Source organism: Pogonomyrmex barbatus, unplaced genomic scaffold, assembly GCF_055798465.1.
Source record: "Pogonomyrmex barbatus isolate J1 unplaced genomic scaffold, ASM5579846v1 scaffold5, whole genome shotgun sequence".
Lineage (NCBI taxonomy): Eukaryota > Metazoa > Arthropoda > Insecta > Hymenoptera > Formicidae > Pogonomyrmex > Pogonomyrmex barbatus.
This window is the reverse complement of record NW_028297149.1, coordinates 9564593-9592422: the sequence shown is the minus strand read 5'-3', so window position 1 is coordinate 9592422 and position 27830 is coordinate 9564593. Positions and strand designations below refer to the sequence as shown.

General features: G+C 38.1%; 1 protein-coding gene across 5 annotated transcripts in view; it reads left to right on the top strand.

Annotated features, from left to right (window-relative positions):
- The window catches only part of GABA-B-R3 (gamma-aminobutyric acid type B receptor subunit 3), a 60806-nt gene that overhangs the window by 15668 nt on the left and 17308 nt on the right, over positions 1–27830 (top strand). For all 5 annotated transcript variants that reach the window (XM_089082054.1, XM_011639195.3, XM_011639194.3 and 2 more), the window contains exons 3-8: positions 10320–10637; positions 12314–12418; positions 12964–13029; positions 19786–19998; positions 22965–23189; positions 23781–23841. In XM_089082054.1, coding sequence (XP_088938180.1) covers positions 10320–10637; positions 12314–12418; positions 12964–13029; positions 19786–19998; positions 22965–23189; positions 23781–23841 — 988 coding nt within the window. The remainder of the gene's footprint in view (positions 1–10319; positions 10638–12313; positions 12419–12963; positions 13030–19785; positions 19999–22964; positions 23190–23780; positions 23842–27830) is intronic.

Sequence of the window (27830 nt, the reverse complement as noted above, 5' to 3'; positions counted from 1 at the left end):
GTCTGAATTGCACGCTTGTACCGCACCAGGGGAGAGCATCCGTGAAAGCACCTCCTCCTGCTATCGCTCGATTATTAATGTGTACGTTAGTAATATCTAATATCGTTAGTAAGATCTGAAAAAAAAAAAAAAAAAAACAAATCCCGCTAAAATTTATTCCCGTCGGAGTACAAAACGATTCTATCTCGCTTCGCGATTACGATATCGATATTTGAGTTTCACGGCGTCTCAAATTAATTCAGAAGCATTTTATTGACATACGTGGCCACATTTGCGTAAACCGAAAGAGTTACGGCGCGCTGGAAATCGTCGTTATCTCGCGTTTGATTGGAGGGGCTTCGTAGCCACGGGCAATTTTCCCTGTACCATTTCCGCGAGAGAGGCGAGGAACTTTGATTAATTGCCGACGGTCATCGCCGCGACCCTCGCCCCCGCCACGACGAGATCCGTCCAAAGTGTTCATTATACCCCAGCGCGCATCCTTAAAATCTCCCGGCACATCCCACAAGATGGAAGATCTTTCCCCGAATGCCTCCCGCGAGCCTCGCGGCATACGAAGTGGTCCACTCCGTGAGGTAATCGAAATTTCCCGTCGCAAATTACCGAGTTAAAAACTAATCGGCACCGCGACCGGCATGCGGAATCGCGTCACGTTCGACGACACTCTCGCATTCAGATCGCAAAGTCCGTAGTGAACTCGCGCATACTCCGCGTCAGTCGTTCGATTGGGAAAGCTAATGGTTCCCGAAGAAATAGATTAATTAAAACTTAAAAGAACGATTTTGTATTTTCCGCAAAGAGAATCATTAAGGCTGAACCTCGTTAACGTCGGTATCTATGATAGAGACAGAACAAAGATAGAAATTGCTGAAGAAGATACGAAATATTTAACGGCACGGTTATTTAGAAAATTTTATAAAGGAGAGTCATCAAATGCAGTCTGCGTTTACGTTAATTTTAAAAGCCGCGTTAAAAAGGAGTATAACACTATCGATGATGGAAGATCGGTCCTTTCCTCGCATTTCATCGGGAATGATTTAATTAACAAAACGTTTGGGAAAGCGAACAATTACAGGTGGCTAGAGTTCAGGGGATGCTGAACTGGCTGAATTGTAAATTCTCATTAGCCATCTAACAGCAAACAATGATATCGAGGGTGCAGCGTTTAACTTGGAGTATTACAGAACTCCAACTTCTGAAAGGGGCAAAATTTGCGAAGTAATGGTACACGGGAGACCTGCGTTCTTATGCTATTTCTTTGGACCGCACCCTTTTCCCCGTCGTTGTATTTTGAATATATACCTAAAGGCGACGGCGCTGATGGCGAACCGTGCAACAACTATATTGATGAGAATAATGAAAATGAGGCTTCCTACGAAGTTCCACGCTTTTCCGAGATTTTAATTACGTAAGAATTCGTTATAGTACTATTTCAAATCGCGATTAATCAAATATCTCATTCTGTCCACTTTATAAATGCCAGTGATCAGAGCGTCCGATCGTTACGGTTTAAATCGTTATAATTAAGCATTAGTGGAGATACGTTGGAATAATTACGTTGAAAGACAATTATAATCTTTTCATGTTCTTAAATGATAACGGAAATTTATCGCAGATTTTCGCGTCGAGTGAAGATACGAAACTTTTATCACCGTCGGGATACACGCGAGGAACTTTTTCCAAACGTGTAGGTGAGAGGGATTTGGAGTGCGCATCCCCGACGTTCTAGAAACGACGTGGAAATCGAGAAAAGTCAGCGACGTGGAATTCAATCAAAGAAAGCCTGGGCGCGAAAGCTCGTTTTGACTGTGACGAGAGAGAGAGAGAGAGAGAGAGAGAGAGAGAGAGAGAGAGAGAGAGAGAGGGAGAGAGATGTTCTCTCCAATTTAAAGAATCGAAAGAGAACAATTACGCGTGGCCGCATCGTTTTTGGCTTTTTCGTACGTTCTGTGTGACCCGTTCGCTTGCCACGGTCCATCTCGTTTCCGTCTATCTCCCTCCTGCCATTATCCCTCGATGGAAAATCCTCTTTCTACGCAATCCCTGGATCCTCTCTTATATTCCGCCTTGTAGGCAACCGATGAATATCGAGCCGAATCCGGTTTAACATCAAAGACGGATACGCTCTAACGGATATCATTTTATCTAAATCGGGATGTATATCAATATAAGTCCCGAAATCGTCTTTGTAAGCAAAAAGATTTATTATCGTTATTTTTATCACTTATTTCACTTATTTATTTTTCCAAACATTTTGAACTTCTTTCCTTACCTGTAGATTAACCGTTTTACTGACAATGTAATTTTAGTCGAAAAGCGGTATAATCTTTTGTCTAAAGATTTTCCCGGAAGTTGCGTCTATAATTCCAAATATTACGCATGATTATTCAACCGGAAATTCATTTTACATCTTGGGATAATTCTTTGTAATTTAAATCATCTCATTTGTATGCATATGTATCGCATTATGTTTAACCTTAAAATTAACATTAAGATCTAAGTTGTAATTGTATTACATTATTATAGCAATAATAGTAGTTGAAACACTGTAAGTTTGAAACAGCACGTGACATCCCCAGTGTTAATTACATGTAATATTGATTACTGTTTTTAATTATTGTCGTGCATAGAATACGTTGTTCAAACTAACTGATACATTTTAACTATTCTAATCAACTATTTTATTATAAATATATAATGCAAACATTCGTGCAAATGTTGTGCATTCAAATTCACTAGTAGTCTAGTCCTGTAATCATGTAATATTAAACTTTTTTATTTAAATGAAAATATTTATTCGCAATTTTAAAAGAAAGTTTTCATAAAAATAAGCGTACTCAATATCGTAATATTAAATATCAGGAGATTACGCTCTTAATGATTAATATTATACATGTAGAGATACATAAATATATACAAATGACAAAGTTAAAATTTAAAGAATGTAACGCACGATGCAATTGCGACGCTGCAATAGAAGGCAAATTGGCGGGAGAACGTAGCGTAAAAGTGCATCCCACATTCAATCACAGCAAAATTTCTCTTATTTCCGTTTCAGATGAAAATGCAAAATGACGTTATAGAATTTGCAGCAATTTTCTATAATAATTTTCTATAACTATTTCTGGAATCTAATTGTCTGGAGTCTCGTTATAAATTTGTCACTATTCAGAGAGATTCACGGATATATAAGAAAGCACTTTATAACGGTTCCTCATTATTGCGTCGCTTATTAAATTTCTCTTTTAATGTCAGATAATCTCAATTAATATAAATAGTACGCGTCAGAAAGAACGAAATGACAGAAATGGTATTTCACGTCTTTTTGTATGATAAGAGAAAGTTGCACTCAGGCGATTTTATGAGAAACGCAATTTCTCCATTGGTATTATCTAAATCCTAGTATTATATGTTACTTTCTTCAAGCTCCATCTCGACGAGATGTCTTAACCCAAACTTATCTAAAGTACTGATTATTTTCTCTGTCGCAGAAAAAAAGAAAGAGAAACGGAGAGAAAAAATTTTATGCCAGATCTCGCATCTAACCACGTTTCAAGTCTTAGACTTAAAAGCACGCGTTTTTAGGATATATGGGGTGAATGGTAAAGCTTACCGCTTATAGGGTAACTTATGATCCTCGAAGGGTCTCCCGGGGTTTCTTCAAGGATTACACCATAGATCGGCGTAAGCGTGTCAAGGATCTTTCGTAAATTCTCGTCAAATTGTAAATCAACTATGGATGATACAATTTCACAAATTTGAGTTTTATCAAAGTTTTTCTAGGTGAAACGCTAGTGGTATTACATTAACGATATTGAAATGCTTCTGGTATCTTTGTAGAAAGATACTTTTCGCTCTGCATTTTCATAAGTACTTTACTCGAAACTTTCCGCAAATAATAATATAATTTTATCGGAGAGAGAAAGAGATTTTGATCCAATGATGTCATGCAGTCATATCGACACCCTTGTTGAACAAGGAAGAGTTTCATTTTGAAAATATCAAGGTTCATGTGGACTCTAGTTAAATTCTAAACTATGATCGACATAATTTCGCCGACTTCAATCTTACTGTAAGATAGAATATTCTCTTTGACCGTATCGTCTTAAAAGGCGAACGTATTGAGAAATTTCATGTTAAATTTAAATAAAACCGTCGTAAGACATTTTTCATTACGGCTCGCAGATCCAATCGATAGTGTGCATGTAAAATAACAAGATGATATAAAGATAAAAATATTTATAGATGCTTATTTAAACATCAAAAGCACTATTTAGAAAGGACACTTTTCTATGAATTAATAAATATTCGTTATATTTACCTAACTTTAGATGTCGATAAATAGTTTCTATAATCTATAGAATCGCGGTAGAATCCTACAAAGAGAAGAAATAGGGACACGTAAATACGAATTTAACACAGAGTTTTTTCTTCGGTATTCTTTTATAGGATGTCGGTATCGAGAGATTTGTGCGAGAGTTTTTATCTATATCGTGATTGCCTTTCGCGAGCAACTAAAACACTGAATAAAGATAGAGATGAAGCGTACGACAAACAAAATGAGCCTCTGATAAAGAAACTCGGAAGCCTTTTTCCGTACGATTTATGAAAGGGATCGAAATGAAAATTGCGTGGGTATTCGCCCACGCGGCGTGATACTTTTGATGAACGAAGATTGCCTTCGTACTTGAAGGCACTCCTATATATTTGTGTATACGCGCACACACATAAATAGCGTTCCAACAGTTTGCAATTCACAGTGAACGGATAAAAAAAAAAGGCATCCGTTGCGGCAATTGGCATCGCCATCGATAAATTTCTTCCTGGTTTCTTCTGGCAGGCGGTGCAGTATCTGCGCGCGATAATGGATAATGGTGAAAGGCGCATATTGGAACAAAACAAGAACGAGACAATGGCACGGAATGCAGCTATGCGATGAGAATCACCGAGCAAAAATAGAACCGATGTCCTTTTGTATCGAGATATTCACGGTTGCGGAACAATTGTGGCTGTCTGTGTCGACCGCGTTCGGTCGGAGTTTTAGACTTTTCCAGCGTTCTCTTCCCCTGCAGATATATACATTTTATATATTTTCTGTAAATGCTGATAAGGATCCGTAAAATGAGATATTACGTGGTTGGTTTTGTCGAAGGATACAAAAATAAAATACAGAGAATATACTACGAACAGGAAAATTGTATATCTGCCCTTTATACGAATCCCCACAGGCGTTTTCCCATGGCATCTATCATGGACGGTGGCACATACTGATTGATGGGTTTAAAATCACATTGTTATCATCCGCCGTTCGATTTTCCTGTTTTATTGACATTTGGGATATGATCATAAAACAATTTCGCTCGAAGAAATTGTCTCATAAAAATCTCATTTAGAGAAAACCGGAGAGATAGAGGTGAGATGAAAAGAACGGGTCTCTGAATGGGGCGGTTTAACCATTTCGCTCAGCTTCGTTCATTACCGATGACACTAATAAGGATGTAAAGAGCCCGGTAAAATAACCACTCACAATTGCCCTGCATCGCGTCCCAGTTTTTTCTTCTTTCCTGCCACTTTTTCAACCGCCAGTCCTTTATTACAAAAATCACAGGCATCGACATACTTTCGCTTTCATCCTCATAAATTAATTACGATATCGCGGGAAACGATATATAACGATCGGTTATCTATACATTTTCACTTGAATAATTTTTTTCTACCGTATTTGTTTTTTTTTCCATATCGCGTTATTCTTGATCGAGATAAAAACGTGCATTACAATTTATGCAAATATGGAACCATGTGCGGTCTCGAATCTCGAATCTCGACGGCGACCGGGGAGGAGCGAAGGGATACATGCAAGTTATGTTTCAACTTGTGCTTGGCGGCCGGCCAGCGGGTGATTATATCATAGCGATTGTTTCTTCCGCAATGTCTGACCGCGAAACAGATTCCTCTGTCTGACCGACAACGATTTATCCGTCGGCTCATGACGAACGGAGCGTCGTCTCGTATATTACAGCGTCAGCGATCTTCATGACGCGGATAAAGCGACGCGGCGAGCGAGATGAGGCACGGATGAGGAGCATCCGAAGAAAGAGATATCAACAGCCAAGCTCTCCTAGGCGCACCTGCTAGGTCAGCGCATCGATCTCCGGAAATTCACGGCCCTCGCTCTCTCCCGACCTTATTCTTCGTCGTCTTCTCTCGCCACTTCCATGTATCATTGTCTTACACGTCCGGCCTCTCGGCAAGAATACACGCGGCACAAAACGTCCCGTTCTACCATTGTCTCGGTTACACCCTCATTCATGAGGCAGTTCGACTCTCAAAGCCTTTGATCGATAGTGAACTTAGACGCACCCAACACTATCGTGACCACACACACACACACACACACACACACACGCGCGCGCGCGCGCGCGCGCATGTAAACGCATGATATCATACGGAACAATCGGTGGACGAAGCGGATTGTATTTTCAGGATGTCGATACACCGACGATCTCGGAGGACCAAGCAGACGTTTATTGTCTGACGTTTCTAAAGGGCTTATTCGACGCGGGTAGACTGAACGGGGGATATAAAAGTATCCCCGAGAGACTTTCGACCGTGTAGATAAGGCACGCCGACGAATCCCCATGTGCAGCGAGGGTAATCTTTTTTTTTTTCACGGAATGCGGAATTCTATGCAGATTGCGATCGCCATACCAGGAACCGATGGCTGGCGCATAAACCGCATTTGGTGTTAATATTTTCGTGAAAATTTCCCCCGTTTTAACAATAAACCTACGGGAAAAGCGTTATAGTAGTTTGGATAAACATACACACGCCGCGAACGCGCTTCGCTGAAATGTATTTTACGAGGTGGATCCGGCTACCGGAGTTTTTTCTGATTATTTCTACAAAGGCTATTACAAAGTGAAGTAAAGACGGTCTGCAGTTCTTTTACAACGGCACGTGCAATTCGCAAATTTTTTTTTCCTTTTTTAATTTTTATTCCGCGTTGCGGGATAACTCGATTCTATCAGGATAGCGGAAGTTGCGGTTAATGAAAATTGAATTAACTGAAGAATATAAAGTTTCGTACAAACAGCTTTCTGTGATGTATATACAAAAGTAATTCTCGTAAACGAATATGGAAAGTGTTGGAATTTAGCTTGCTTTTGTAGCTAGATATTCTTATCGGTATATACGCAGGAACAATGGCTCGTGAAGATTATTAATCTCATAAGATTAATAGACGATAAAAAGTCTAGTCTATGAAGTCTAGTCAACAAGATTATAAATTTATACGCGCGCCCAGTCGACCTGCCATTTCAACGGCAGTAAAACCTAGCGCAATGATCATTCATAGTTTATTTTAAAAGCACATATGGAAAATAGACTGACACGACGCCCCACGGGAGCTGTCCATTAAAACAAGAAAAGGGAGCAACCCATTAAACAACGACAAGCGACATTTATTGTTTCGGAATATAGGGGTACGAATTAAACTCGGAGGAAGTTTTGGAAAGGAGAATCGCAGTAATTACAACCAATATAAATCTCTCTCTCTTCTTCTTTCTTTTTTCTCATTTCTTTCTCATTTTTTTTATTCTTTAAATAAAAAGCTCTTTCTATTTTTTACCGTAGAAAGCATACAAGCTTAAGATAACAACAGAACTTTACGTTGCAAACATTTGCATCGAATGCTTATATTCCGAATCTCGGGGATTAGGTTATAAAGTCGAATTTTTACGTGAAAGAATATACTTGAGATACATTTCTGTTGTTGTAACAAGTAGACCGACGGATGTATCACGTAAGAGAATTCAGGTCGTATATTCCACAAATGTCGATTTTCAAGATGACGACTCGTCTCTCCGGCGGAAAATATTTGCGGACCACGTGCATAAACTCAATACCGCGAGAAAGGTAAGTTGAAAATTGTCCAACCAGGTCTCGTACCAGCCGAGAGATCTTTTTAACTTAGTCTCACCGACGTGGCTATGTAAGTCGCGCGCGCCGTCCGCGTATTTTATGCTAGAATTCGCGCGAACGCTTCAAGAATCCATTTCCATTCGTCACCGTGTCGATACCGCTCTTTCTCACCATTGATCCTCTCTATCTCTCGAGATAATAGTAATTTATCATGAAAGCTTCGTGCTATCCTGGCTGTCAGATTCGCACGTCGACTATGTTTCTTCTTCTCTCTCTCTCTCTCTCTCTCTCTCTCTCTCTCGCTCTCTCCCTCTCAGCGGTTACATGTTCCACGATGTTGAACCGCAAAGCTGTCATGACATCCATGAAAAATGTAATATGGGATTTACCCACAATCTGTTTTGCTTGTTGCAGTATATATGATATATCTGTAGTTGATATTTTCACGTTTTCATTCCTCAATTTTAAATCCAAGCGACGATGTGTCGCACGTTAAATATTTGCGATTATTATATAATTGCATTCTCATATTTATTTAACCAACCCGTCGCAGTCTTCGTGCTGACTTATTAACGTGTCAGATTGTTTTTCGACTGTCGCTCTCATTCATTAATAAAAGGCAAAGAGAGTAAAATTACACCGTTATACAAATTATGCTTGTAAATGAACGAGCATTATGGCCCAGTTATGACTGTCCATTATAGACGCGCAATTAAGGATATTCATTACGGACTAACAGCATCTACTAATTTGACAATTGATGCGAAAACCAGACCATGTGTCAACCGCAGCGTGAAGCACGGCTGACATCTTAATTATCGGAGATGAATTATGATCGATGTAAGGACAGTACTCACGCAACATCAATCATTAAAAGACAAATTTCTCATATTTCCTGCATTTATAATTAAAACTAAATATTATAAAAAATAAGATAAATCTGTTATATTTTATATCGAAGTAGAAAAAAATCAACATAAATGTTGACATATACGATTATAAAGTATAAAGCTTACGTATTTATTAACTTTCTACGTTTTATAATTATTTTGTAAACTGTAAAATTTGCGATATTTTAAAAAGTAAAAATTATAAACACGGAAAATCTTCTCTCTCATTGCGAATCATATCCGCGTATTATATCCGCATTCATTCGCTCTTGAATGTTGAGTAATACTGATCTTATTTTATACGCAACAGGTTTCGAGCTCTGTAATCGTGTTATAAGTGCTAATTTTTTGTCATTCGATTTATCTTTCCTAGAAACGAGCAGATTGAGGGCTCGACTAATGTTGGCGTACGACGTTGAATGAGAATTTACACGATTGTTCGTGTCCGCGTAAACAGAAATGTCGCGAAAGTCATGGATATGCATGGCGCATGACGTTCGTTAAGCCAGTAGTTGCGTCCAGAATATTGTCAGACACGATGCTGGAAACGTGCTGCGAAGATGACGAGCATTTGCTCAGCATGTACTCCACGATAATAGATTTCTACCTTAAAGTGCATATATGTACATATTCTCTCTGCTTTTTCTCCTCTCTCATGATTTCAGTACTCTGCTTTTCTAATTCACCCACTTGGTCCACTCGATACTGACATTTCCATAAAATAATGTTTCCAACCATTAATTGCTATCAAAATCAGAATTGAACGCACGGGGTCAGTATGTAATATAATTTTGCAGAAGGCTACTCGAATTGTCCAATAGGAAAAGATGGATGCTCCAATTTCTCCTCCGAGAATGATTGGTCGACTTCGAATGATTTCGACTTCTGAGTGCATCGAGATCCTCTCATCGAGATCCAATGAAATCGTAACAAGATGTGGAGTGGATAGCACTCGTGTTGTAAAAGTTGGATCGAGACGTCCCTACTTCTTCGTAACTCGCCGTCCTGCATCTTCACGAAGGCCCTCGAGATTTTTTTCGCGCTCTCTAGTTTGCTCCAGTTTTCACTCGCGCTGAATAATTGCTCGTTAAGACACGCTAGGTCTCCGTCTCGTTTGTTTTAGCGACTCATTGCTGATTTGCAACTCGAAAAAATGCGTGACATTTCGCGCTTTTTTCCTTCGCAATAATAATTACATCGTTTGTAATGGGTTACTTTGCTCAGAAAACGTATGATTTTTGTCGTCAATATTCAATTGATCCTTCAATTCATTTTTCTCAGATTCTGAATCTTCATTGAACGAAGAAGTTTCAGAATGAGTAAATAATTTATAATATTTCAATAATTAGTGCGACGTGTATTCATATATTGAAATATTTATTGCACCTTCCGATGATAAATCCTTCTCCTTAATTCAGAGATATTTTTAATAAATAATTGAGAATATTACTGCGCAGATAGCTAAGCTTAAATCTCCATATCGAAATTTCTACCTCTCTGTCTTTTCAGTGCGATTCCGGAGTGGCTGTGGATAGATTCTTTCACGCCTTGTACTCGACGAGGAAGAAACACCTGATGCCATTCCTTCTTGGCACCGCTTGTTCCGAAGTCACGGAGACACTGGCCAAAATTGTTCCTTATTGGAACGTGATCCAGGTATCATTTGGCTCGACCGCACCTGCCCTGTCGGATTCCAATGAGTTTCCCCTGTTTCTGCGAACCGTCGCGCCGGATTCGAGTCACAATCCGGCTAGGATAGCATTGATCAAACACTTCGGATGGGACACCGTCACCGCGCTTTCGCAAACGGGCGACATGTACTCCTTGGTAAGTAGGTCGTAAGGAACATGAATGTCATGTAGAAACCAACTCCCCGTATTTATCGGAACAGCTTCCTGTCACTTTGATAGTCCGCAATAACCGGAAATAACTTGATCGCAATACCGATGGGCGGTATATCATTTTTCTCCGGGCACGAAGCCCTTAAAGCTCATCTTATCTTCCAGTTTGAAGTTTTTATAAAACTACATAATACTGTGAAATATTACAGAACAATAAGAAATTTGAAATCTACAAACACACCGTAGAGATAATACAATTTTCTAATTTTATGTTCTCGAATAAATAAGCGCGAGTATGAAATATGATTAAAATGTACAAAGACAATTTGAAAAATTATGTTTGATAGAAAATCAGCTCCTTCCATAAAGAACGGCGTTCTGATTGCAATTGACGTTAATCGCGATTGAAATTTGCGCCCAAAAAATGTCCACTTATAAATTCAATACCTCCTATCGTCGCTTTTACCGTATAAATATCGAGATCAGATGAAGTGGAATTTGAAATACGATGAGAATGCGCGCAATGACACGGTCATGTGCGCGAGGACATTTTCCACATTATATTTATCTCTCTGTCTCGCTTTACGTAACCGCGTGTTTAATTGCAAACTACACCGCGGAAGTTCGTTTGTGTCCGGCGTAACGTGCGATCTATACAACGAAGTTTCCGTTATGTCGGCTTTAATTAACTTTCGATTTGTACTCACGCGCAGTTAACCAGAGCGCCGCGTGTTCGGTATCACGTTTCGGTTAATTCTCGGCCAATTTCCGTCGCTATACTACAACGGAAGCTACCACACGTCATATCCGGCTTTAATGTAGTCTAGGAATATATGATGTACGAGCCCATACGGGCGACGCATTCCGGAACGCAGAGGCAAAACAAATAAATTGACAATTTACGTTGCAATGTAATTTTTCAACCGTTGTATACGCGCGAAAAAAGTTATGCATTTTCTCGCAATTTCAGTCGCAACTTTCGACAGGATCGAGTTTCTCACCACGGAAAGAGACTGTAATTTCTGATAAATTTCTAATAAAGCGTGCGCGCAACGTAAATCGCTCATCTCGAAATTCGATGTAAAAGTGATTATGAAAATGCTGCGGTGATCGACGTGTCGGTTTACACATGCACCTCGTTAAAATTCATATTGTTCCCAAACTGGACTTAAACTACTTTTGAAATAAACGTTTCGTATCTCGAATGTGTTACACGTACATCCGAATCCGTATCCGAGGGTACCGTGTGTGTGTATGTGTGTGAGATTGCTATCGCGAAGCTTGCATATGTTATCACGTTAGATAAGAGAATTGTGAATATTGTCAATTAAATTGCGTGCGAGACAGCGAGGCGAGAAGAAATGGCCGGAATTGGGAAAACGAGCGAAACGGCGCGGCGCGACGGCGCGGCGGTCCCTTTCGAATAACGAAACGTAATTCCTATCGCGCCATCCTATCGATGACATACGATGCGCGATATTTGTATGACGTGCGAGATTCTCGTTTTGTCCAATAAATAGGGACGGGACAAACGAACGGCACACGCCGTTTCCCGCATCTATCTGGCCGCCGCTCGTCGCCGCTAGCTCTCCGGCGCGTGCTTTAACACGCCGCACGTGTGACGCCTCTCTCTCTCTCTCTCTCTCTCTCTCTCTGTTTCAGGCAGTGAACGATCTCGTTACGGAACTGGAGCAGGCGAATATCACATGCACCGCCACCATCACGTTCGCCGAGAACGACTACAAGGAGCAACTGCGAACCTTGAAGGTAAAAAAGTCGCACTTGACTCGTTCTCTGATTTCGCGATGCTACAACGGGGGATTCTCTCAATTGCTATCGCTTCGCGGATAGTCGGATCGAGATCAGCAGGCGCCGGGTAATTCGGTCAATCGATCAGCTCATAGCTGGTCTTTCTCCTTTCGTCCGTAATTCGTTTGCTTTGAAATGCAAAGTTTCGTTTTCGCGAAATGAACACTGAGATATCGATTGGGAACGATACGGACGTGTCGGGATTAAATTTGCACTTCCATCGTCGATGTGTGCGAATTAATCCAATTTCTGGTCAAATGGCGATTTGTACTCGTACCTTGGAGACGACTGAGCAAACATTTGTTGGTATTTATTATAATATAAAAAGCAAAATGAGAATTTAATCTGAGCGCAAAATTGTGACGCAAATAAAATTGTCAACATTGCAATCATCACTATCTCTTTTGCTTCATTAGTATTATTTATCGCGCTCACGTATATTAGCCATGCTTTGTCAAATGGAAATCGTTTTTTAATAAAAGATATATGTATCGCTACTTCAGGAATTGGACACCAGAATCATTATCGGAAGTTTTTCACCGCGATTGGCGCAACGTGTCTTTTGCGAGGTGAGTTGCAAAATAAAATTTGAATCTTAATAAGAATCTTAATAAGAAAATTATTTTTAAATTGTAGACGTTTTCATAATTATCATATATAAGCGCTGCTTAAATAAAGGGAGATAAAACGAATGGAATTATTTTTGACAAGTACCTACAAGCAGCGACCTCCTTACGGACTAATTAATGATGCTTTTAATAACTCTCATTACAACCCGTGTAATTTGGACAAAGTTAGGTCGCCGTTTCGACTACTCATTCATTTCTAAAGTTTCCACCGATTTCGCTGGAAACCCTTACTAACAAAAAAAAATAATTTCGTTGTTTCTGTGTTTGTAGAATAGAATTTAGAACGAGGTAGTTTTTGCCAAAATAGAAGAAATGTGAACAGATAAACCCCAAGCTCGTTACACTTACAAGAACTTCACGCGTTTTGTTGCGCAATTCAACTGTAAAATCTGTTTAAAAGTTTAACTTTTGCAGCGTTCATACTTTCGAACATCATTACGCCGATTAATTATCTCGCAGTGACATTATTTACTTTATCTCTTTTACAATTACTATTACCGAAGATAGAATAAAATGCTCTCTTTCGCACAAGTACGTTCTACTGCTCTGAAATGAAATCCTCTTAAAACCTGATAACGGCGCATTGACGTTTGTAAATTATATAATCTGACTAGGGAAATAAATATATATACGTCCGTTCGGACACGTTCGATTATTCAACGCGTCATTGAGCGCGAAAATCGGAAATGTTTTCGTGTCAAGTATTATGAAAGCAGCACGAGATATTTTATGGAAAAATAATGCATCTATTATACATAGCTTGAATTTTATGATATCTACTCGACTCGTAAGGATTCATCCCCATACTCTCATTCACCGACATGCAGTACATCAACAATACCATTCGAACTTCACAAGAGGAAAAGCAATCCCTTGCAGCGTTTTCTGGATTTTATGAGCGCTCGAACGTAGGAGTAATACGGTGATGATGATTTTTTTTTTTCACGGACGCTTACAAAACTGGGATGAAAAACACCGGAACACCGTTTCTACGCTTCGCTCCAAAAGCATCATGAAATTTTCAACGGGGCTCTACACGCCTATAAATCATTCGAGCTAAATGGTTTCTTGATTTCTACGTGGGTACGCGCACGTGTATCCCTAATAGTGATCTTTTTTTTTTCGGTTTTATTTGTCCAATTAAACAGCTTTACTGTTAACATAAGTGTACGCATATGCAAAACGAAAGAAGGGTGTCAAATGTATCAAGCAGATATTATCAATTATCGTAATGTACCGCATAAGCATAAGCAGCATAATGGCGAAGTAGAACACGAAGTTTGCATTCTCGCTTTGTAATTTGAGATCGCACCGACCGCAGAAGCTTTCGCAGAGTCTTGTTTGTCGTGCGAATTTTGAAGTACACATTCGGTTCGCATAGTGATAAACATGCAGATTAGACACCGGATACGTAAGCAAACAAATGGATTGATGTTATCAATCGAGAGAAGACCCTTGGCACATTAGATCACAGTATGTAATTCTGCGTATGTAATCCTGTAATAAATATATCCAAAGCATTCTGTGTAGATTATTTAAGTAGAATTTGAAAATAAAACGAAAATAAATTTCGTTAATAAATTATTCCACAAAAAATTCTATTTTTACATAAAAATTATAGAATGCCTCAAACATTTAAATATGTTGACTCGTTATTAAATTGTAAGAGGTGTAAATGCCGTGTAAATATGTAAATATGAAATATGGAACGTTAAGAGATTGCTTTAACTTTAGTAGGGCAAATAAGGATTCTGTAAAGTTGTTGTCACTATTTAACAAGCATTAATGATAGAAGTTTCATAAACGAGCGTAATTTTTTGTGTTGTTTGTTATTGTACGTATATAACAACCGTTCCCTCCCTTGCGGGCTCTTTATAACTGCAATTTCTTGTTTGTGCAACTCAGTGCGGTTGTGAATTTTGTCAGGATTATATATACAATAGAAGGTTGACAATTTCCTTGGCAAAGTTCTTAAAATTGAGATTGCTCGCAAAATTGAGATATTGATTTAAAAATTTATATTTATGTTAAAAAGTCGAAGTAAAATAATATCATGTATATTCTGAAATATCGATTCTTTGTGTAAAAAATAAATCCTTTCATTATAAATGAAATGGGTTCGAGTAGTAAAAGTGTCTAATATAAAACAAATCCTAACTACTGATTCAACGAGGGACAAAGATCGAGGGAAAAAGATAAATATTTTATTCATCAGTATCAGACATTTTCCGCCGGATCTTTGTCCCTCGTTGGATCCTTCTTCAATTGTAGACGCCGGGTTACTTCAATTTATTTTCATTACAATTCGCGTAATTGCCATTTTGCTGGGTTAATTGAGGCACAAAGGGGAAGGAGAATAATACCAAATTTTAACCGCAAAATATCTCCGGGGGAGAACCATCGTACTGTATCGTTTTCATATTAAATTTCTAGTTATCCTACGTATATATCACTGTAAGCATCGAGTTGAAATTGCAGTCGGTTCGTTGCGTTCCGGAATATATGTGCTACTCGCATCCTTGCCACAAATTACCAAGGTTGCAATAAGTCTCTCCATTTCCCCCTTTCTATCTCTCTCCCTTTGCCTGCCTGTTCGCGCGTAATGCTTTAAATCGTGCTGTTTAGTGTTCCAGAATTTTACGGTTCATTTCACAGGTTCGCTTGTTTTCATAGCTGCATTCCTACGCAAGATTGACTCATATATATATCTCGAAATATTGAAAAATTCCCATCCCATCTTAACGATGACGCGCGATGTTCATTTTTAATATCATTTTCTCTCGCGCTCGAATATTATATTATTCGAACATGTAAAAATAAGTAAAATAAAATTAAAAAAAAAACTAGTTTTATATTTATGCCAACTGCACGTTATAATAATAACTTACATAATAATGGAATAGTGAGTCAATAATGAATGGAATATTTTCTCATCTTGTTGAAAATCGCGAGACAATAATTAATTCAGATGATACCACATTTGGGCCAATGCATAATTTTCTCGCTTGCGCCATTGTAAGTCGCGGTGACCCTCATTTTCATTTAGTAGATATCGCATACTCTGTTGCACGCAGCCGAAGGACAGGCCATTGTATTACAATACGATCGTGTGTGCCACGTCAGCATCCGGTATTGCACGTTTGCATCGAAGTGTGTGTATCGGTTTGCCTTACAAGTTAACTCGAGCCAGCACGTAACATACATGACATCTTATGTGAAACACATGACACCTTAAATGTTCGCACGTACCTATTTCTCTCGGCCTGTCATTGATCGCATTTACGTAAAATTTCCACTGTCACAGGGGCGGTTTCAAATTATACGAATATTCCTTTGCCCTCCCCATTGGGACGTCAAAATTACGGGACGTTCCACGTTAATATCACATTAAGAATATTCATATCCACGATCAATTCTATATCCGCGTCGCATATGATTCCCTGCAAATGGAGATCCCGAGACATAGTTCTGAATATCCCTCCTGTCGGTCAATTACGTAAATGACGCGTGAAAATAAATTTCCGGGTACACGAAGATTAGGGTGGGATGGGACATCTTGGTCGTATTGGCGATTCAATAATGTCAATTGTCGCCGTTCGTGGAGCGACCATTAGATTAGTGCCGAATCGTGCTTTCCTTTATAAATCGTTCGATCGTTACGTTTCCGCGATGTTTAATATTCGTAGGTCACGTTTTCACTGTTTATTACGACTAGAGAGACAGGCATTGTCTGTTTTTCTCACACATTTCTCCAATACGCAATACGAGTAAAAAAAGAGTACTACAACAACAAAGTGAAAGAGATTAATTGTATAAAACTCGATATCAGTAGCAACGAGTTAATATATTAAACACAAATATTTTTTTTTAATTGAAATATATTAATACTATTTTTTACTATTTTTCGTGTAACAATTATATGGCGAATATAAAATGTGTTTGATAAATATTGTTTTTTATGAATATATATAAAATCATAGATATTATAATTATGATTTTATATATATAATTATAATTATCTCAAAATTATAAATTGTAACTAAATATATATATATATATATATATATATATATATATATATATATTACAATTTAAATTTTTGAAATAATTATGATACCTTTTTTCTGCGGTTACACAATATTTATTTTATAAAAAATTGTGATCAAATATATATAATATATCCCATGTAATATATTTTACTGTTTAGGACATAATCACTTGATTCCATCAAATAAATATCATAAATATCTCGGAATAGCTGCGTAAAACGTTTATATAAAATATGGAACTTTAACGATAGACTTTTCATAATAGCACAATGGCTGATCACATAAAGCAAAAGAATTAGTTTTCTTTTATAACAAAATAACGAAGCAATTGCTAAAAAACTGACATCGTGCGTATGGAATTTTTTCCTACGGGGATTTCCCTTGAAACAATATATAACTTTCCACACGCACGATTTTAATCCCATTTCTCTTTTTTGCGTCCGATATTCGCTGATGATGCGTACGTAACGAACACACGATTTTCCGGTGAAACGGACAAATCTTCAATCTATCGATCAATCGGGAAACGGGATAAGCCGATGCGGCGTTGGATTGTGGTCAGACCACAAATCTATTATTTTATATTGAGTGACAAGTTGCCTTAGAAATTAATGGATAATAATAAACTGCGACGTTGACGCACACGTGGAAGAATCGATCACATTTCGAAGAAGAGTACATCGTCATCGGCTGTCATTAAATAATTGAGGCAGTTCAGATCACCCTTTTTCCAATTACTCAATTACTTAGAAATGAGCGCCGCGGAATCTCCCATTGTAAGGAAAATTGCACAAAGGCACGGGGATGAAAAATTTGTCGTTCGATATATTTTAATGATCACATAAGTTCCCTATCTCTTTCTATTCCTTCGCGGGGATCACGTGCATTAACGTTATCGAAAAACCGTACTTTAAGTAAAGCGGTAGCACGCAGGCGACCTTCCTACCCGATCTCCGCCACAGCACAAATAATTCTGGCCATTAAGTGCGCTAGCGCGGTCTTTTGTATACTAGGTAACAACTTTTTATTACTACTTTCAGCGTACTAGCCGTTGCGCCTGTAAAGAAACGCGGCAACCTGATTTACGAGAATGTACGTGCTCGATACTTTCCAGAGGTTTCCCTTTAGATTCACTAAGAACTGATACGCTCTTTACTCTCTTGGCACGCCTTGTCTTGTATATGCTTTTGTGTGTGTGTGTGTGTGTGTGTGTGTGTGTGTGTGTGTATGCCATTTACTTTTGCAACAAAATACCCACATATGCTATTCTCCCAGAAGCTAACATTTTTGTACAGCTCCGAATGTTTCTAAAATCTATACTTCTGCAAATGTCAAATGCAAATACAAAAAAATACAAATGTCAAATTGAGTCATATACTCAACTTCTTTTGACATTTGAATCATTATTTTTTAATATTTTTTATCTTAGATTAGATTTTATATAGGTATTTAATTTGACATTTTATTTTTAACTGCTATAAGAAATGTATTTAATAAAAAAATTATTTATAGAGTTTGATAAAAGGAATTTTTATAGACAAAAATATAATATACGGCACAAAATATATTTAATTATTATTGTACATTAAAACTATTAAAAAATATTACAAAAATTATTCAAATTGAAACAGAAATCTTTTTAAACGGCAACTTTTTTAAATAATATAGCAAACATAATGTAACATGCATGGAATTATGTTATAGCGTATGCTCATTTCTCGCTTACAACCTTGCCTCTCGGAAGAAATTAATCGATTGTATCTCAGGGGACGCAAAACCGAGAGTCCGCGAAGCGTCGGCCAAGTGCACTTCAAGTACAATTTCATAACGATGACCTACTTCGTCATCCGCTAACTTGACCAGCAAGAAGGCAATACAAAATCTGCCTTAGGCAGATATTACAATGCTCAAAGTACACCTGGCAAAGCCGGTAAAGGTAAAGGAGCGGAAAGAGAATTCTGGAGCGGAAGACGAAGGTACGAAGAGAGAGAGAGAGAGAGAGAAAGAGAGAGAGAGAGGCAACGAGAAAACGTAGAAGACACACGGCGGGAGATATATTTTATAAAGACACCCCGGAGGATCCGCGAATAACCTTTCTCTCCGAGTTGTTTCTCATTAGACGGGACATCTAGCCTCGTCGTTATGAGATCGTCGTAAATAATTTCTCCTGACTGACGTCGCAATCGCCGTCGACTTTCTCGAATGGGGACTCTTCGTTCCAGTTGAGATTTTAAGATCCGATCGGAAACGACGCGATCGCGAACGTAATCCCATAAGCTTCTGTCCTTCGGTAAATCGGAGAAGTAAACCGATCGATAAGCGAGGCGAGTGCGTTCGCGTATCTCGCGTCGCCTGGACTACCTACCTTGACGAGTCATGCAACCGTGTCAACAATCGATCGCGATAATGTGGTATCACTATCGCGCTGCATTGTGCGTTCGCGCCTATTGTCCGCGCAAACCGCGATGAACCAGCACAATGTTCTTTTGCAGCGACGTGTTTAATCTCTCACGCCCGAGTTCCGGCGTATTCCTCTCCTCTATCTTGATAAATGGCGAACGCAACAGGCTCACTCTGAGACTCGCGGGAGCGCGATTGAAACTTGAATCTTTTCACCGCGGGCTACTGTCTCTCCTTTTCGTTGCAGGCTTGGAAACTCGGGATGCACGGTGGCGATTACGCGTGGATTTTACCAGGTGATACCATCGATTCCTTGAAGATAACCGGCGACTGGTGGCAATTGCACGTCAGCAACAGGGGAGAGTGTTCGTTCTCTCAACTGTTGCAGACTCTGGATGGCTTAATCATCGTCAAGAGTCACCCCACGGTCGTGGGAAATGAGACCAGCGCATCGGGATTGGTACGTTGCTTCTTTTTTATTTAACGTGCAATCGAGAAAAAGCTACGTTGAGTTAAAGTAAGCGAAACCTTTAATTTCAACGATACATATTATGTAATTATTTATATATTTATATACACGTTATCAGCCAAGTTTCTCGACAATTTCTTTAATTTACACGCATCCTTTGACCAGCCGTTTGTTTTCAGCGACATTTGCACTTACAGCATTCCGTGTTCATAATGTAATATTTAATTAAGGAAAAAAAAAAAGATAACGATCGTTCCGGATCGTTATCGTTAACAACAGCGATAATTGCAGAATTCTGCGCCCCATAAACGGGAGCGAAGGTGTGAGAAAGCTTAGTCGCAGGGCCGTTGCAATAATAACGCCTGGCTGCTGTTGCGCGTAATAAATGAAGTCCCACGAGCGGAAATTAGAGTGTGCAGCGAAGAAAGCTGGAGGTCTCGCGTCTATAGGCGAGACTTCTATTCTGTTCCATTCAAGGTCCGCGTGGTAAAACGTCAAGGTAGAAAGGGGACCGAGTGGGGCGTAGCGCCTTTTCACACATTAGATCCTCCAGAGCCAGGTAATCAGTCTAATGACGAGCGGCTGTAATCGACGTTCGCCGTCAAAAGTTACCGTCGATTTTGAGCACTCTCGAAAATAACGGGTCGCAAAAATAGACGGCGTCTCGCGATGCCGTCATACGTGGATTGTACACGTCGCACTACTTTTCACATCCGACCGACATCTTCCCCCGAACATTTCCAATATAGATCTGTCCCGAGTATGTGTCGGGACACACTTCCTCTTGCGATATGAACATGAATAATTTTGCCGTATAAGTTTTCGACATAGTCGAGTGGTAAAAATAATGACGTTACAGCTTTCACGATGCATTATATTGATAAATATGTTTAAAAAAGTATACTCTTATAATAATCGAACATAATTAAAAACATTAAATAAAAATCTTTTATCAACAGAATAAAAAATTGCTGTTGATTACGCTATTTGTATGAAAAATTAAAATAATTAATTGAATATTTCATTCCTCATAAATATCACTAAAATATGCAACATATTCGATATATTTTATCGCATCATTTTGCATCATTTTGTTGTTAGTTCGTTGGTTATAATTTGTGCTATTATTAATCGCGATAATCTGCATACATATTTATTATCGATTTTAAATTTCATTTATTATATTTCTTCCATTTCATTTAAAGTTTTGAAAAGCGATACTATTTTTAATAACAAGAATAATATAGTTAAAATTGTTTTTTTTCACACGTTTGATTCACTTTTTTTTACACAATTTTTAAATATTTTTTTATATATGAACAATTTTTATCTATAACTTATAATTTATTTATTTTATCTTTTATTTTTGTACGCATATATGTTTCAAGATAAGAATGTTTGTATTGTACAATAAAAACATTTGTGGTATGCGAAATATAGATCAATTATTGCTGCGTGTTGCTGTATGAATTTTTCGTGGAGTTGAACGTTTTGAAAATCTGGCAGGCGCGCGCCACGCATGAAAGAACACTGTGCTTTTTTTGCACGTAAATTTGACAGATGCACTAATCCGTTTCTAAAAAAATAGATGCGAAAACTCGTGTGAAACAAATGCTTTGAAATATGATATGTCATCACGAGAAATATCGCTTCGAGTTCGTGATTATGAATTGATATCATCATTATTTTTATGTAGAAAAATTGCAACAAATTGGATCTTAATTATGAAAGTTTTCTAAAATTATAATGCTTTTCATGAGTATCAGATCGCTTATCTATTTTCGGTAAATAGTAGCGAAATATATCATAATTATTTGTTTACGAAAATAATATTCATTTTGCTTTGAAATTTACTTCAATATTTTCAGTGTTAATTAGAATATTAATTAAACGTGCAATTCTGCGAAAAATAATTATTATTAATAAGCGGTTGATAAGTGTAGCTCTTTGTTATCATTCGATTATTCCTTTGTTTATTTCATGCTCTCAATTTAGAAATAGTCATGGCCAAATTACATCTAAATCGGCGAAAAGTTCAAAGTGCAATATATTTGACTCTAAATATTATTAGCGGACAAATAATACTCAGGGGTCTGATAGTTCAAGAATTAACATATAAAAAGGCGGAGTGTTTAAGATTCTTTCGAAGGTAATCACTTTAACTTTTCGGCCTACCGCATAACCGAACTAAATGGAGATACGCGTTCCGAAAGTTAAACCACCGGAAGAGTATCCGGAGGTACGCTGAACATAAAGGGAAAGATTCGACGTCACTATTTTCTCCTTCAGTGCGCAATTTTCAACTTTAAACGTAAAATTATAAATGTACGTACGTGATGTTTCAGCGAGTATTATAGGAACGGAGATTCAATTATACCTCTCAGCGAAATTTAATGTGGCGTACAAAAAGCTCAAGGGTGCTTACCGTATGCTAATCTATAATAAAACATGATTTGTAGTCACTTAATCAGATTTATTGCGGCAAATTCAAGAAATGAGAGTTTCGCCATTCTTGTTACTTAATACGCAAATTTATTCTGATGAATATCGTACCGCGATGTTCTCTGCTGATCCGGCTTATAACGCGCTTCATCGCTTCAAATAAAAATAACGTTGTTAAAAATTTAAATTTTTTTATTCTTTCTCATCGTGTCAATATTCTACGGATCTCAACGTAGCCGAAATGTCAAATTAACGAGACGCAATTTTCTCTTTGTCTTACGCTCGCGAGTCGCTTTTTTTTCCCCTCAGACGAGGGAAAAAAACATACGCGTCGTCGGCATGAACAACAAATTAAATTAACCTTTCGCTCGTCAGTCAATTCAAACTTCTCTTCTTTCTCGCCTCAATTTTTATTTTAATTATACGCCTGCGATTTAATTATACCCTATTCGACTGCGTGAACGTTTCGCGAATCACCCGACGCGCTTTACACGTCACTTCTCTTCGTTTTGCAGACTAGTAAGAAATTTATTTCGGAGCTGAATAATACAGGCGTCACACACTCGAAATTCGCTGGTCAAACTTACGATGCCGTGTGGGCCATGGCGCTCGCCCTCGCTGAAACTGAGGTTCTCCTAAATCGACGGAACGAGAGCATGTCGCAGTATACGCACACGAGGAAGGACCTCGCCAAACTTCTGCTGAAGCAGCTTAAGAATCTGCGCTTTATCGGAGTTTCGGTGAGTCTCGACGGCCGAAAGATAAATAAAACACGGAGAGAGTGGCCGTTTATTACGTACATTCGTACGCTCGCAAAAAACTTGAGAGACGTCACGGGAAAGTACACAAAATTGCCCCATACAAATCCATATAAATATATATATATATATATATATATATATATATATAGGGCATCCTCTCACTCTCTCATAGATCTTTTTCGTTTTACGAACTTGGTACCGAGTCTTCCTTAGAGAAAATATCAAGTTTGAAGGTTTTCAATAATAATCAAAGATGAAGAACTTTTCAATGAATGTGAAGCTAATGGACGCAGGTTAAATTCAAAATCGTGATTGTAGACCGTGACTATTATTTCTCTCGTTTCCCTCAAAAGCAACAAATTTTTCGAGGAAATCCTTTATAATTCGTTCGAAATCGATGTAACGGTATAATTAATTCATATTGGCGTACAATGATTAAACGCGCGATTGGGTTCACGTTTTAGTAATAAATGTCTCTAATTGTCTTTTACGTTTTATGACATTGTTTCACCGTGTCATCGTAATTTTGCGATTCTCCATGTCACGTATTCGTTCTCGTTCTATTTGCAGGGTCCGGTTTCCTTCGATGATGCGGATCGCGTTGGCATCACGGCATTTTACCAGATGCACGGTGAGTTCAGTGATTCATGGATATTACAAAATGAAAATTACGAAATGACACATATAATAAAATTTGACTGGTACAACTCTCCTAGGATAATAATCCTAATAATCCAGATCCCAAATTTAACGAATCAACTGACTCGAATCGAGAAACTAGAGAATGGTTTATTGGTTTAGCAAGATTGGGTACGGGGATAAATACGATAAAGCCATTTGTTGACGCATCGAATCGAAATCTCACTGACTAGCCACATTTCGCCGGATACCGGATACTTTACGCTTCATCCGGTCGGCCCGAATGTCAATAACGGGCGTTAAACGTACAATGAGCAAGAGCTCATGTACGCCCGGGGTATATGACGAAACGATACAACTGAGTTGAGAGCAGAGACAATGGCTCGATTCTAACGATGCGGCATATCACGTATTCTGCCACCGAGGACAACTGACGCGTGGGTGCGCGTATAATTCAATTTATGAATTTTCTATTATGAGCCGCGTGTCTAGCGTCCCGCTAATGCATTTTGTTTACGAGCATTTCCGCGCCGCGGAACTTCGGAAACTATCGCGGATGCGTATGTTGTCAGGTGTCTCATAGTGCGTGCTCCCTCAAACATAAAACGTAATCTTCCTTTCAGAAATCGCTTCGCACGTCGTGCGATCGCTACGAATCCCGAGATTATTCATTTCTCTTGTCGCGATATGGAGATATTCCTGTTTCGTCCTGTTATCGATGCCGCACAAATTGCTCCAATCTGACATTTTTTCGCGAGCGATGACGTGCTAAAGTATCTTATGCATTTAAATGAATGCCAATTATGTTTTACTTCGTATGTATTACTTCGAACAATTTATGTCAGGAATTAAGTCGCTTATTGCAACTTAAATAAATGATATATTATAAAAGCATATCGCAAAAAACATAACAAACATTATTGCATGAAGTATTAATTACATTCCTAAATAATTATTAAAATTATAATAAAATATAGAAATAACGTCTACAAAATAAAAATATTTTCTTTACATAATTTTTTTCTTTTTCTTTATTTTCACTGAAATGCAGCTTGCGTGCACTTCTTCATTTATTATTTGGATTTTCTCATCGCACGTTTCATGATTTTCTGAGAAAACTTTATATTTTGTATATGAAGACTTTTAGAATGAAGACATATTGAAAAAATTTCAGAGAATACCTGACATTTTGATTTAAAAAGTTTTCAGTAACATTACACAGTGATTTGTTCCAATAATTTCTTCAGTTTCAATAGTGATTTTTTGTTTTTGATAAATGGATGTGTTGTGCGATCTGAATATGTAATTTACACATGTCTCCTTATTTATATTCCCAAGAGAGTGGCCTGACTAGAGCCTCTTTAGCTTCGGGTAGCTCGAGTACGTTGATTGTCATAGTAACATGAGTCTCTGAGAATAATGTATAACAATACCGTCAAAAATGTGTCCGTCAGAAATGTATATTACATTTTTAATTGCAGTAACTACTTCTGGCTGCGTCATTATGTCGTTGACGAGCCTGCAAAAGGTATTTGCCGCGTTTAAAAATAATCGTACACAGCGAGGCGGACACTTGCATTAAATTAAAAATTAGTCTTCCCCTTTTGTCATTAACGCTACGGTAACGCCGTTGTCGCGCTCGAATATAACGTTAATTAATCCAGAAAAACATTAGTTGAGAAAAGCGGGCCGTGTGATATATGCTGATGCTTACCATGATTACCTTTTCCTGGTCATTTCTTCTCTCCATTATTCGCAAACGTATCCACCGCCACGCACATATGAAGCTGGAAATTCAATTTATTAACATTGTCGTAATATTGCTTAATTGCACATGCGGCCTTATAAAGTTTCTCGGTTTCAGCGAGATATTACCTTTTCCAATACAGTATATATACACAAGTAGAGTTAACCGCATTTGTCGTAGAAAGGACGCAAAGGGAACTCGAGCTACATATAACTACGTTTTCAATTTATATGTTGTCACAAAGAGATAAACTGTTGTTGTAGTAGTGCATTCTTTTTTCATGCGACTTGACATATCGTGTCACTTGTATTCAAGACATTATTGAATCAACTCGTCGTATGTTATTTGTAAAGTGAAATTTGTTTGTAAAATATAGTATTAATTCTTGCTACTGTTGGCTACTGTTGGTATTATGGCTTGTTTATTGCGCATTTTCCTATTTATAGGCCAAAGTCATCATTCTGTTAACAAATCGGCATGAAAACTTCCCATGACATTCCCATTCGTTCGGAACATCCGAGAGAAATCGCATAGACTTCGCAAACTAGTAACTCGACTAGTAGCCCGACTGTGCAACTACTAACTTCGTTCGTGAAACTGGTATTGAATTATAAAACTGAGTGCCTCTTGTACTCAAAATTGTAATCAGACATCGCTCGCACATGTGACGCTACCATAGAATTTTTATCCTCTCTCTTACATTTTTAAAGCCAAGTCCAAATCAAATATATGTCACAATTGAGCAGAGCGTCATCCTGTAATGTATAGTTTATGTTATTTAATTCAATTATCAAAATAACATAATTATTTGCTATACGTCACTTGGGACATGCGATCCAGTATTTCATATCTAACGCTATTTACAAACGTAATGTCATAATGCGGGAAACCGAATGTCTCCCGCAGATTAGTTTAACAGAAAATCAATACTTATCGACCTCCTGCATCGCCTCGAGTTTAATCAAATACAGGTCAATTAAACAGGTGCGTTATTGCGGCTGTCAGGTGTACACAATATTCACTTTTTAATTTCATTGTCAAAAAAGTAGAATTTTTGTATCACTGTCAAGGCTTTGTTTTTTATTAGGATAATGGATTATCAGGATTTATGAAGTTTATTGTTAATATTAGTACTCTGTAAGATTACATATGTCTTTAGAGAAGAAAGAAAAAAAAAATAATTATTGTAATATTCTAAATCTTGTACTTATTACATAATAATCGAATATATCATATATTGCACCGTGAAAATCGATCCACCTGCCTTAACTTCAATATATTTAATTGCAATCAATCACGATCCCGTTAAATGCTCTGGAGCTGATCCTCATGGATTTCCAATATGATGTTGAGTCTTTTAACACATTCAACCATTTATCCTCTAATATTTCAATAATGGCAAAAAAAGATTTTTCTTTTTTACAATGCGTTGACGAAACGCATGAAAAAGTTTCTTGCAGAAACTTTTTATTTTCTGGAATAAATTGAATAATATTTCACCGCGAAATTTTACGGTCCCACGGCGGTTTGTTTGCGTTACAAGCTTCATATTTGTTTTTCGTTTCTCATCCTGTTTATAAGTTGTATATATATAAACTGCATAAACTTTTTTTAACAAATAGTAGTATAAATTTCAGCTCCATAGAATTATTATGAATAAATGTTAACCATGCGAAAAGATAATTGAGTACCGTAACGAAATTAATAAAGTCGGACAATTTAGAGCTGTAACTGAATTTACAACTTCCGTAAGCGAAAGCGATTCCGCACTTCTTTCGACGCGTGAAATCCGCTTACGATTACTGCGTGCCCATCATAAATTCGCATGCATTAAAGTACGGCTCCATGAGGCGGTTGATAACGAAACAACAATAAAAGCGAGGAGAATCGAGGAGGAATATTCAGTTAGTTTTTTGCAGCGTTTCTCGACGCGCGAATTGACGATTTCGTTTTTCTATCACGCGGATATAGGATATAGGATATCTCTCCCCGAGGTGGTTCCGCCTCATGGCGGTTGAGGGAGAGTTCGGGTCCTGAAAATAAAGAACCGCTCGAATCCCTCGCGCCGGCGTCGCCGAACTTTAATGCTCGTAAGGGTTCTCGGAGATTTCGCGTTGCGCGGAAACGCGGAGCGGAGTAAACATCAGCCGACGGTTGCGGTTTATGTACGACAGAACGTCGTCTTCGTCTGCAGATATAAACTACGAGAGATAGAATCGTCGTCGTGAATCTCG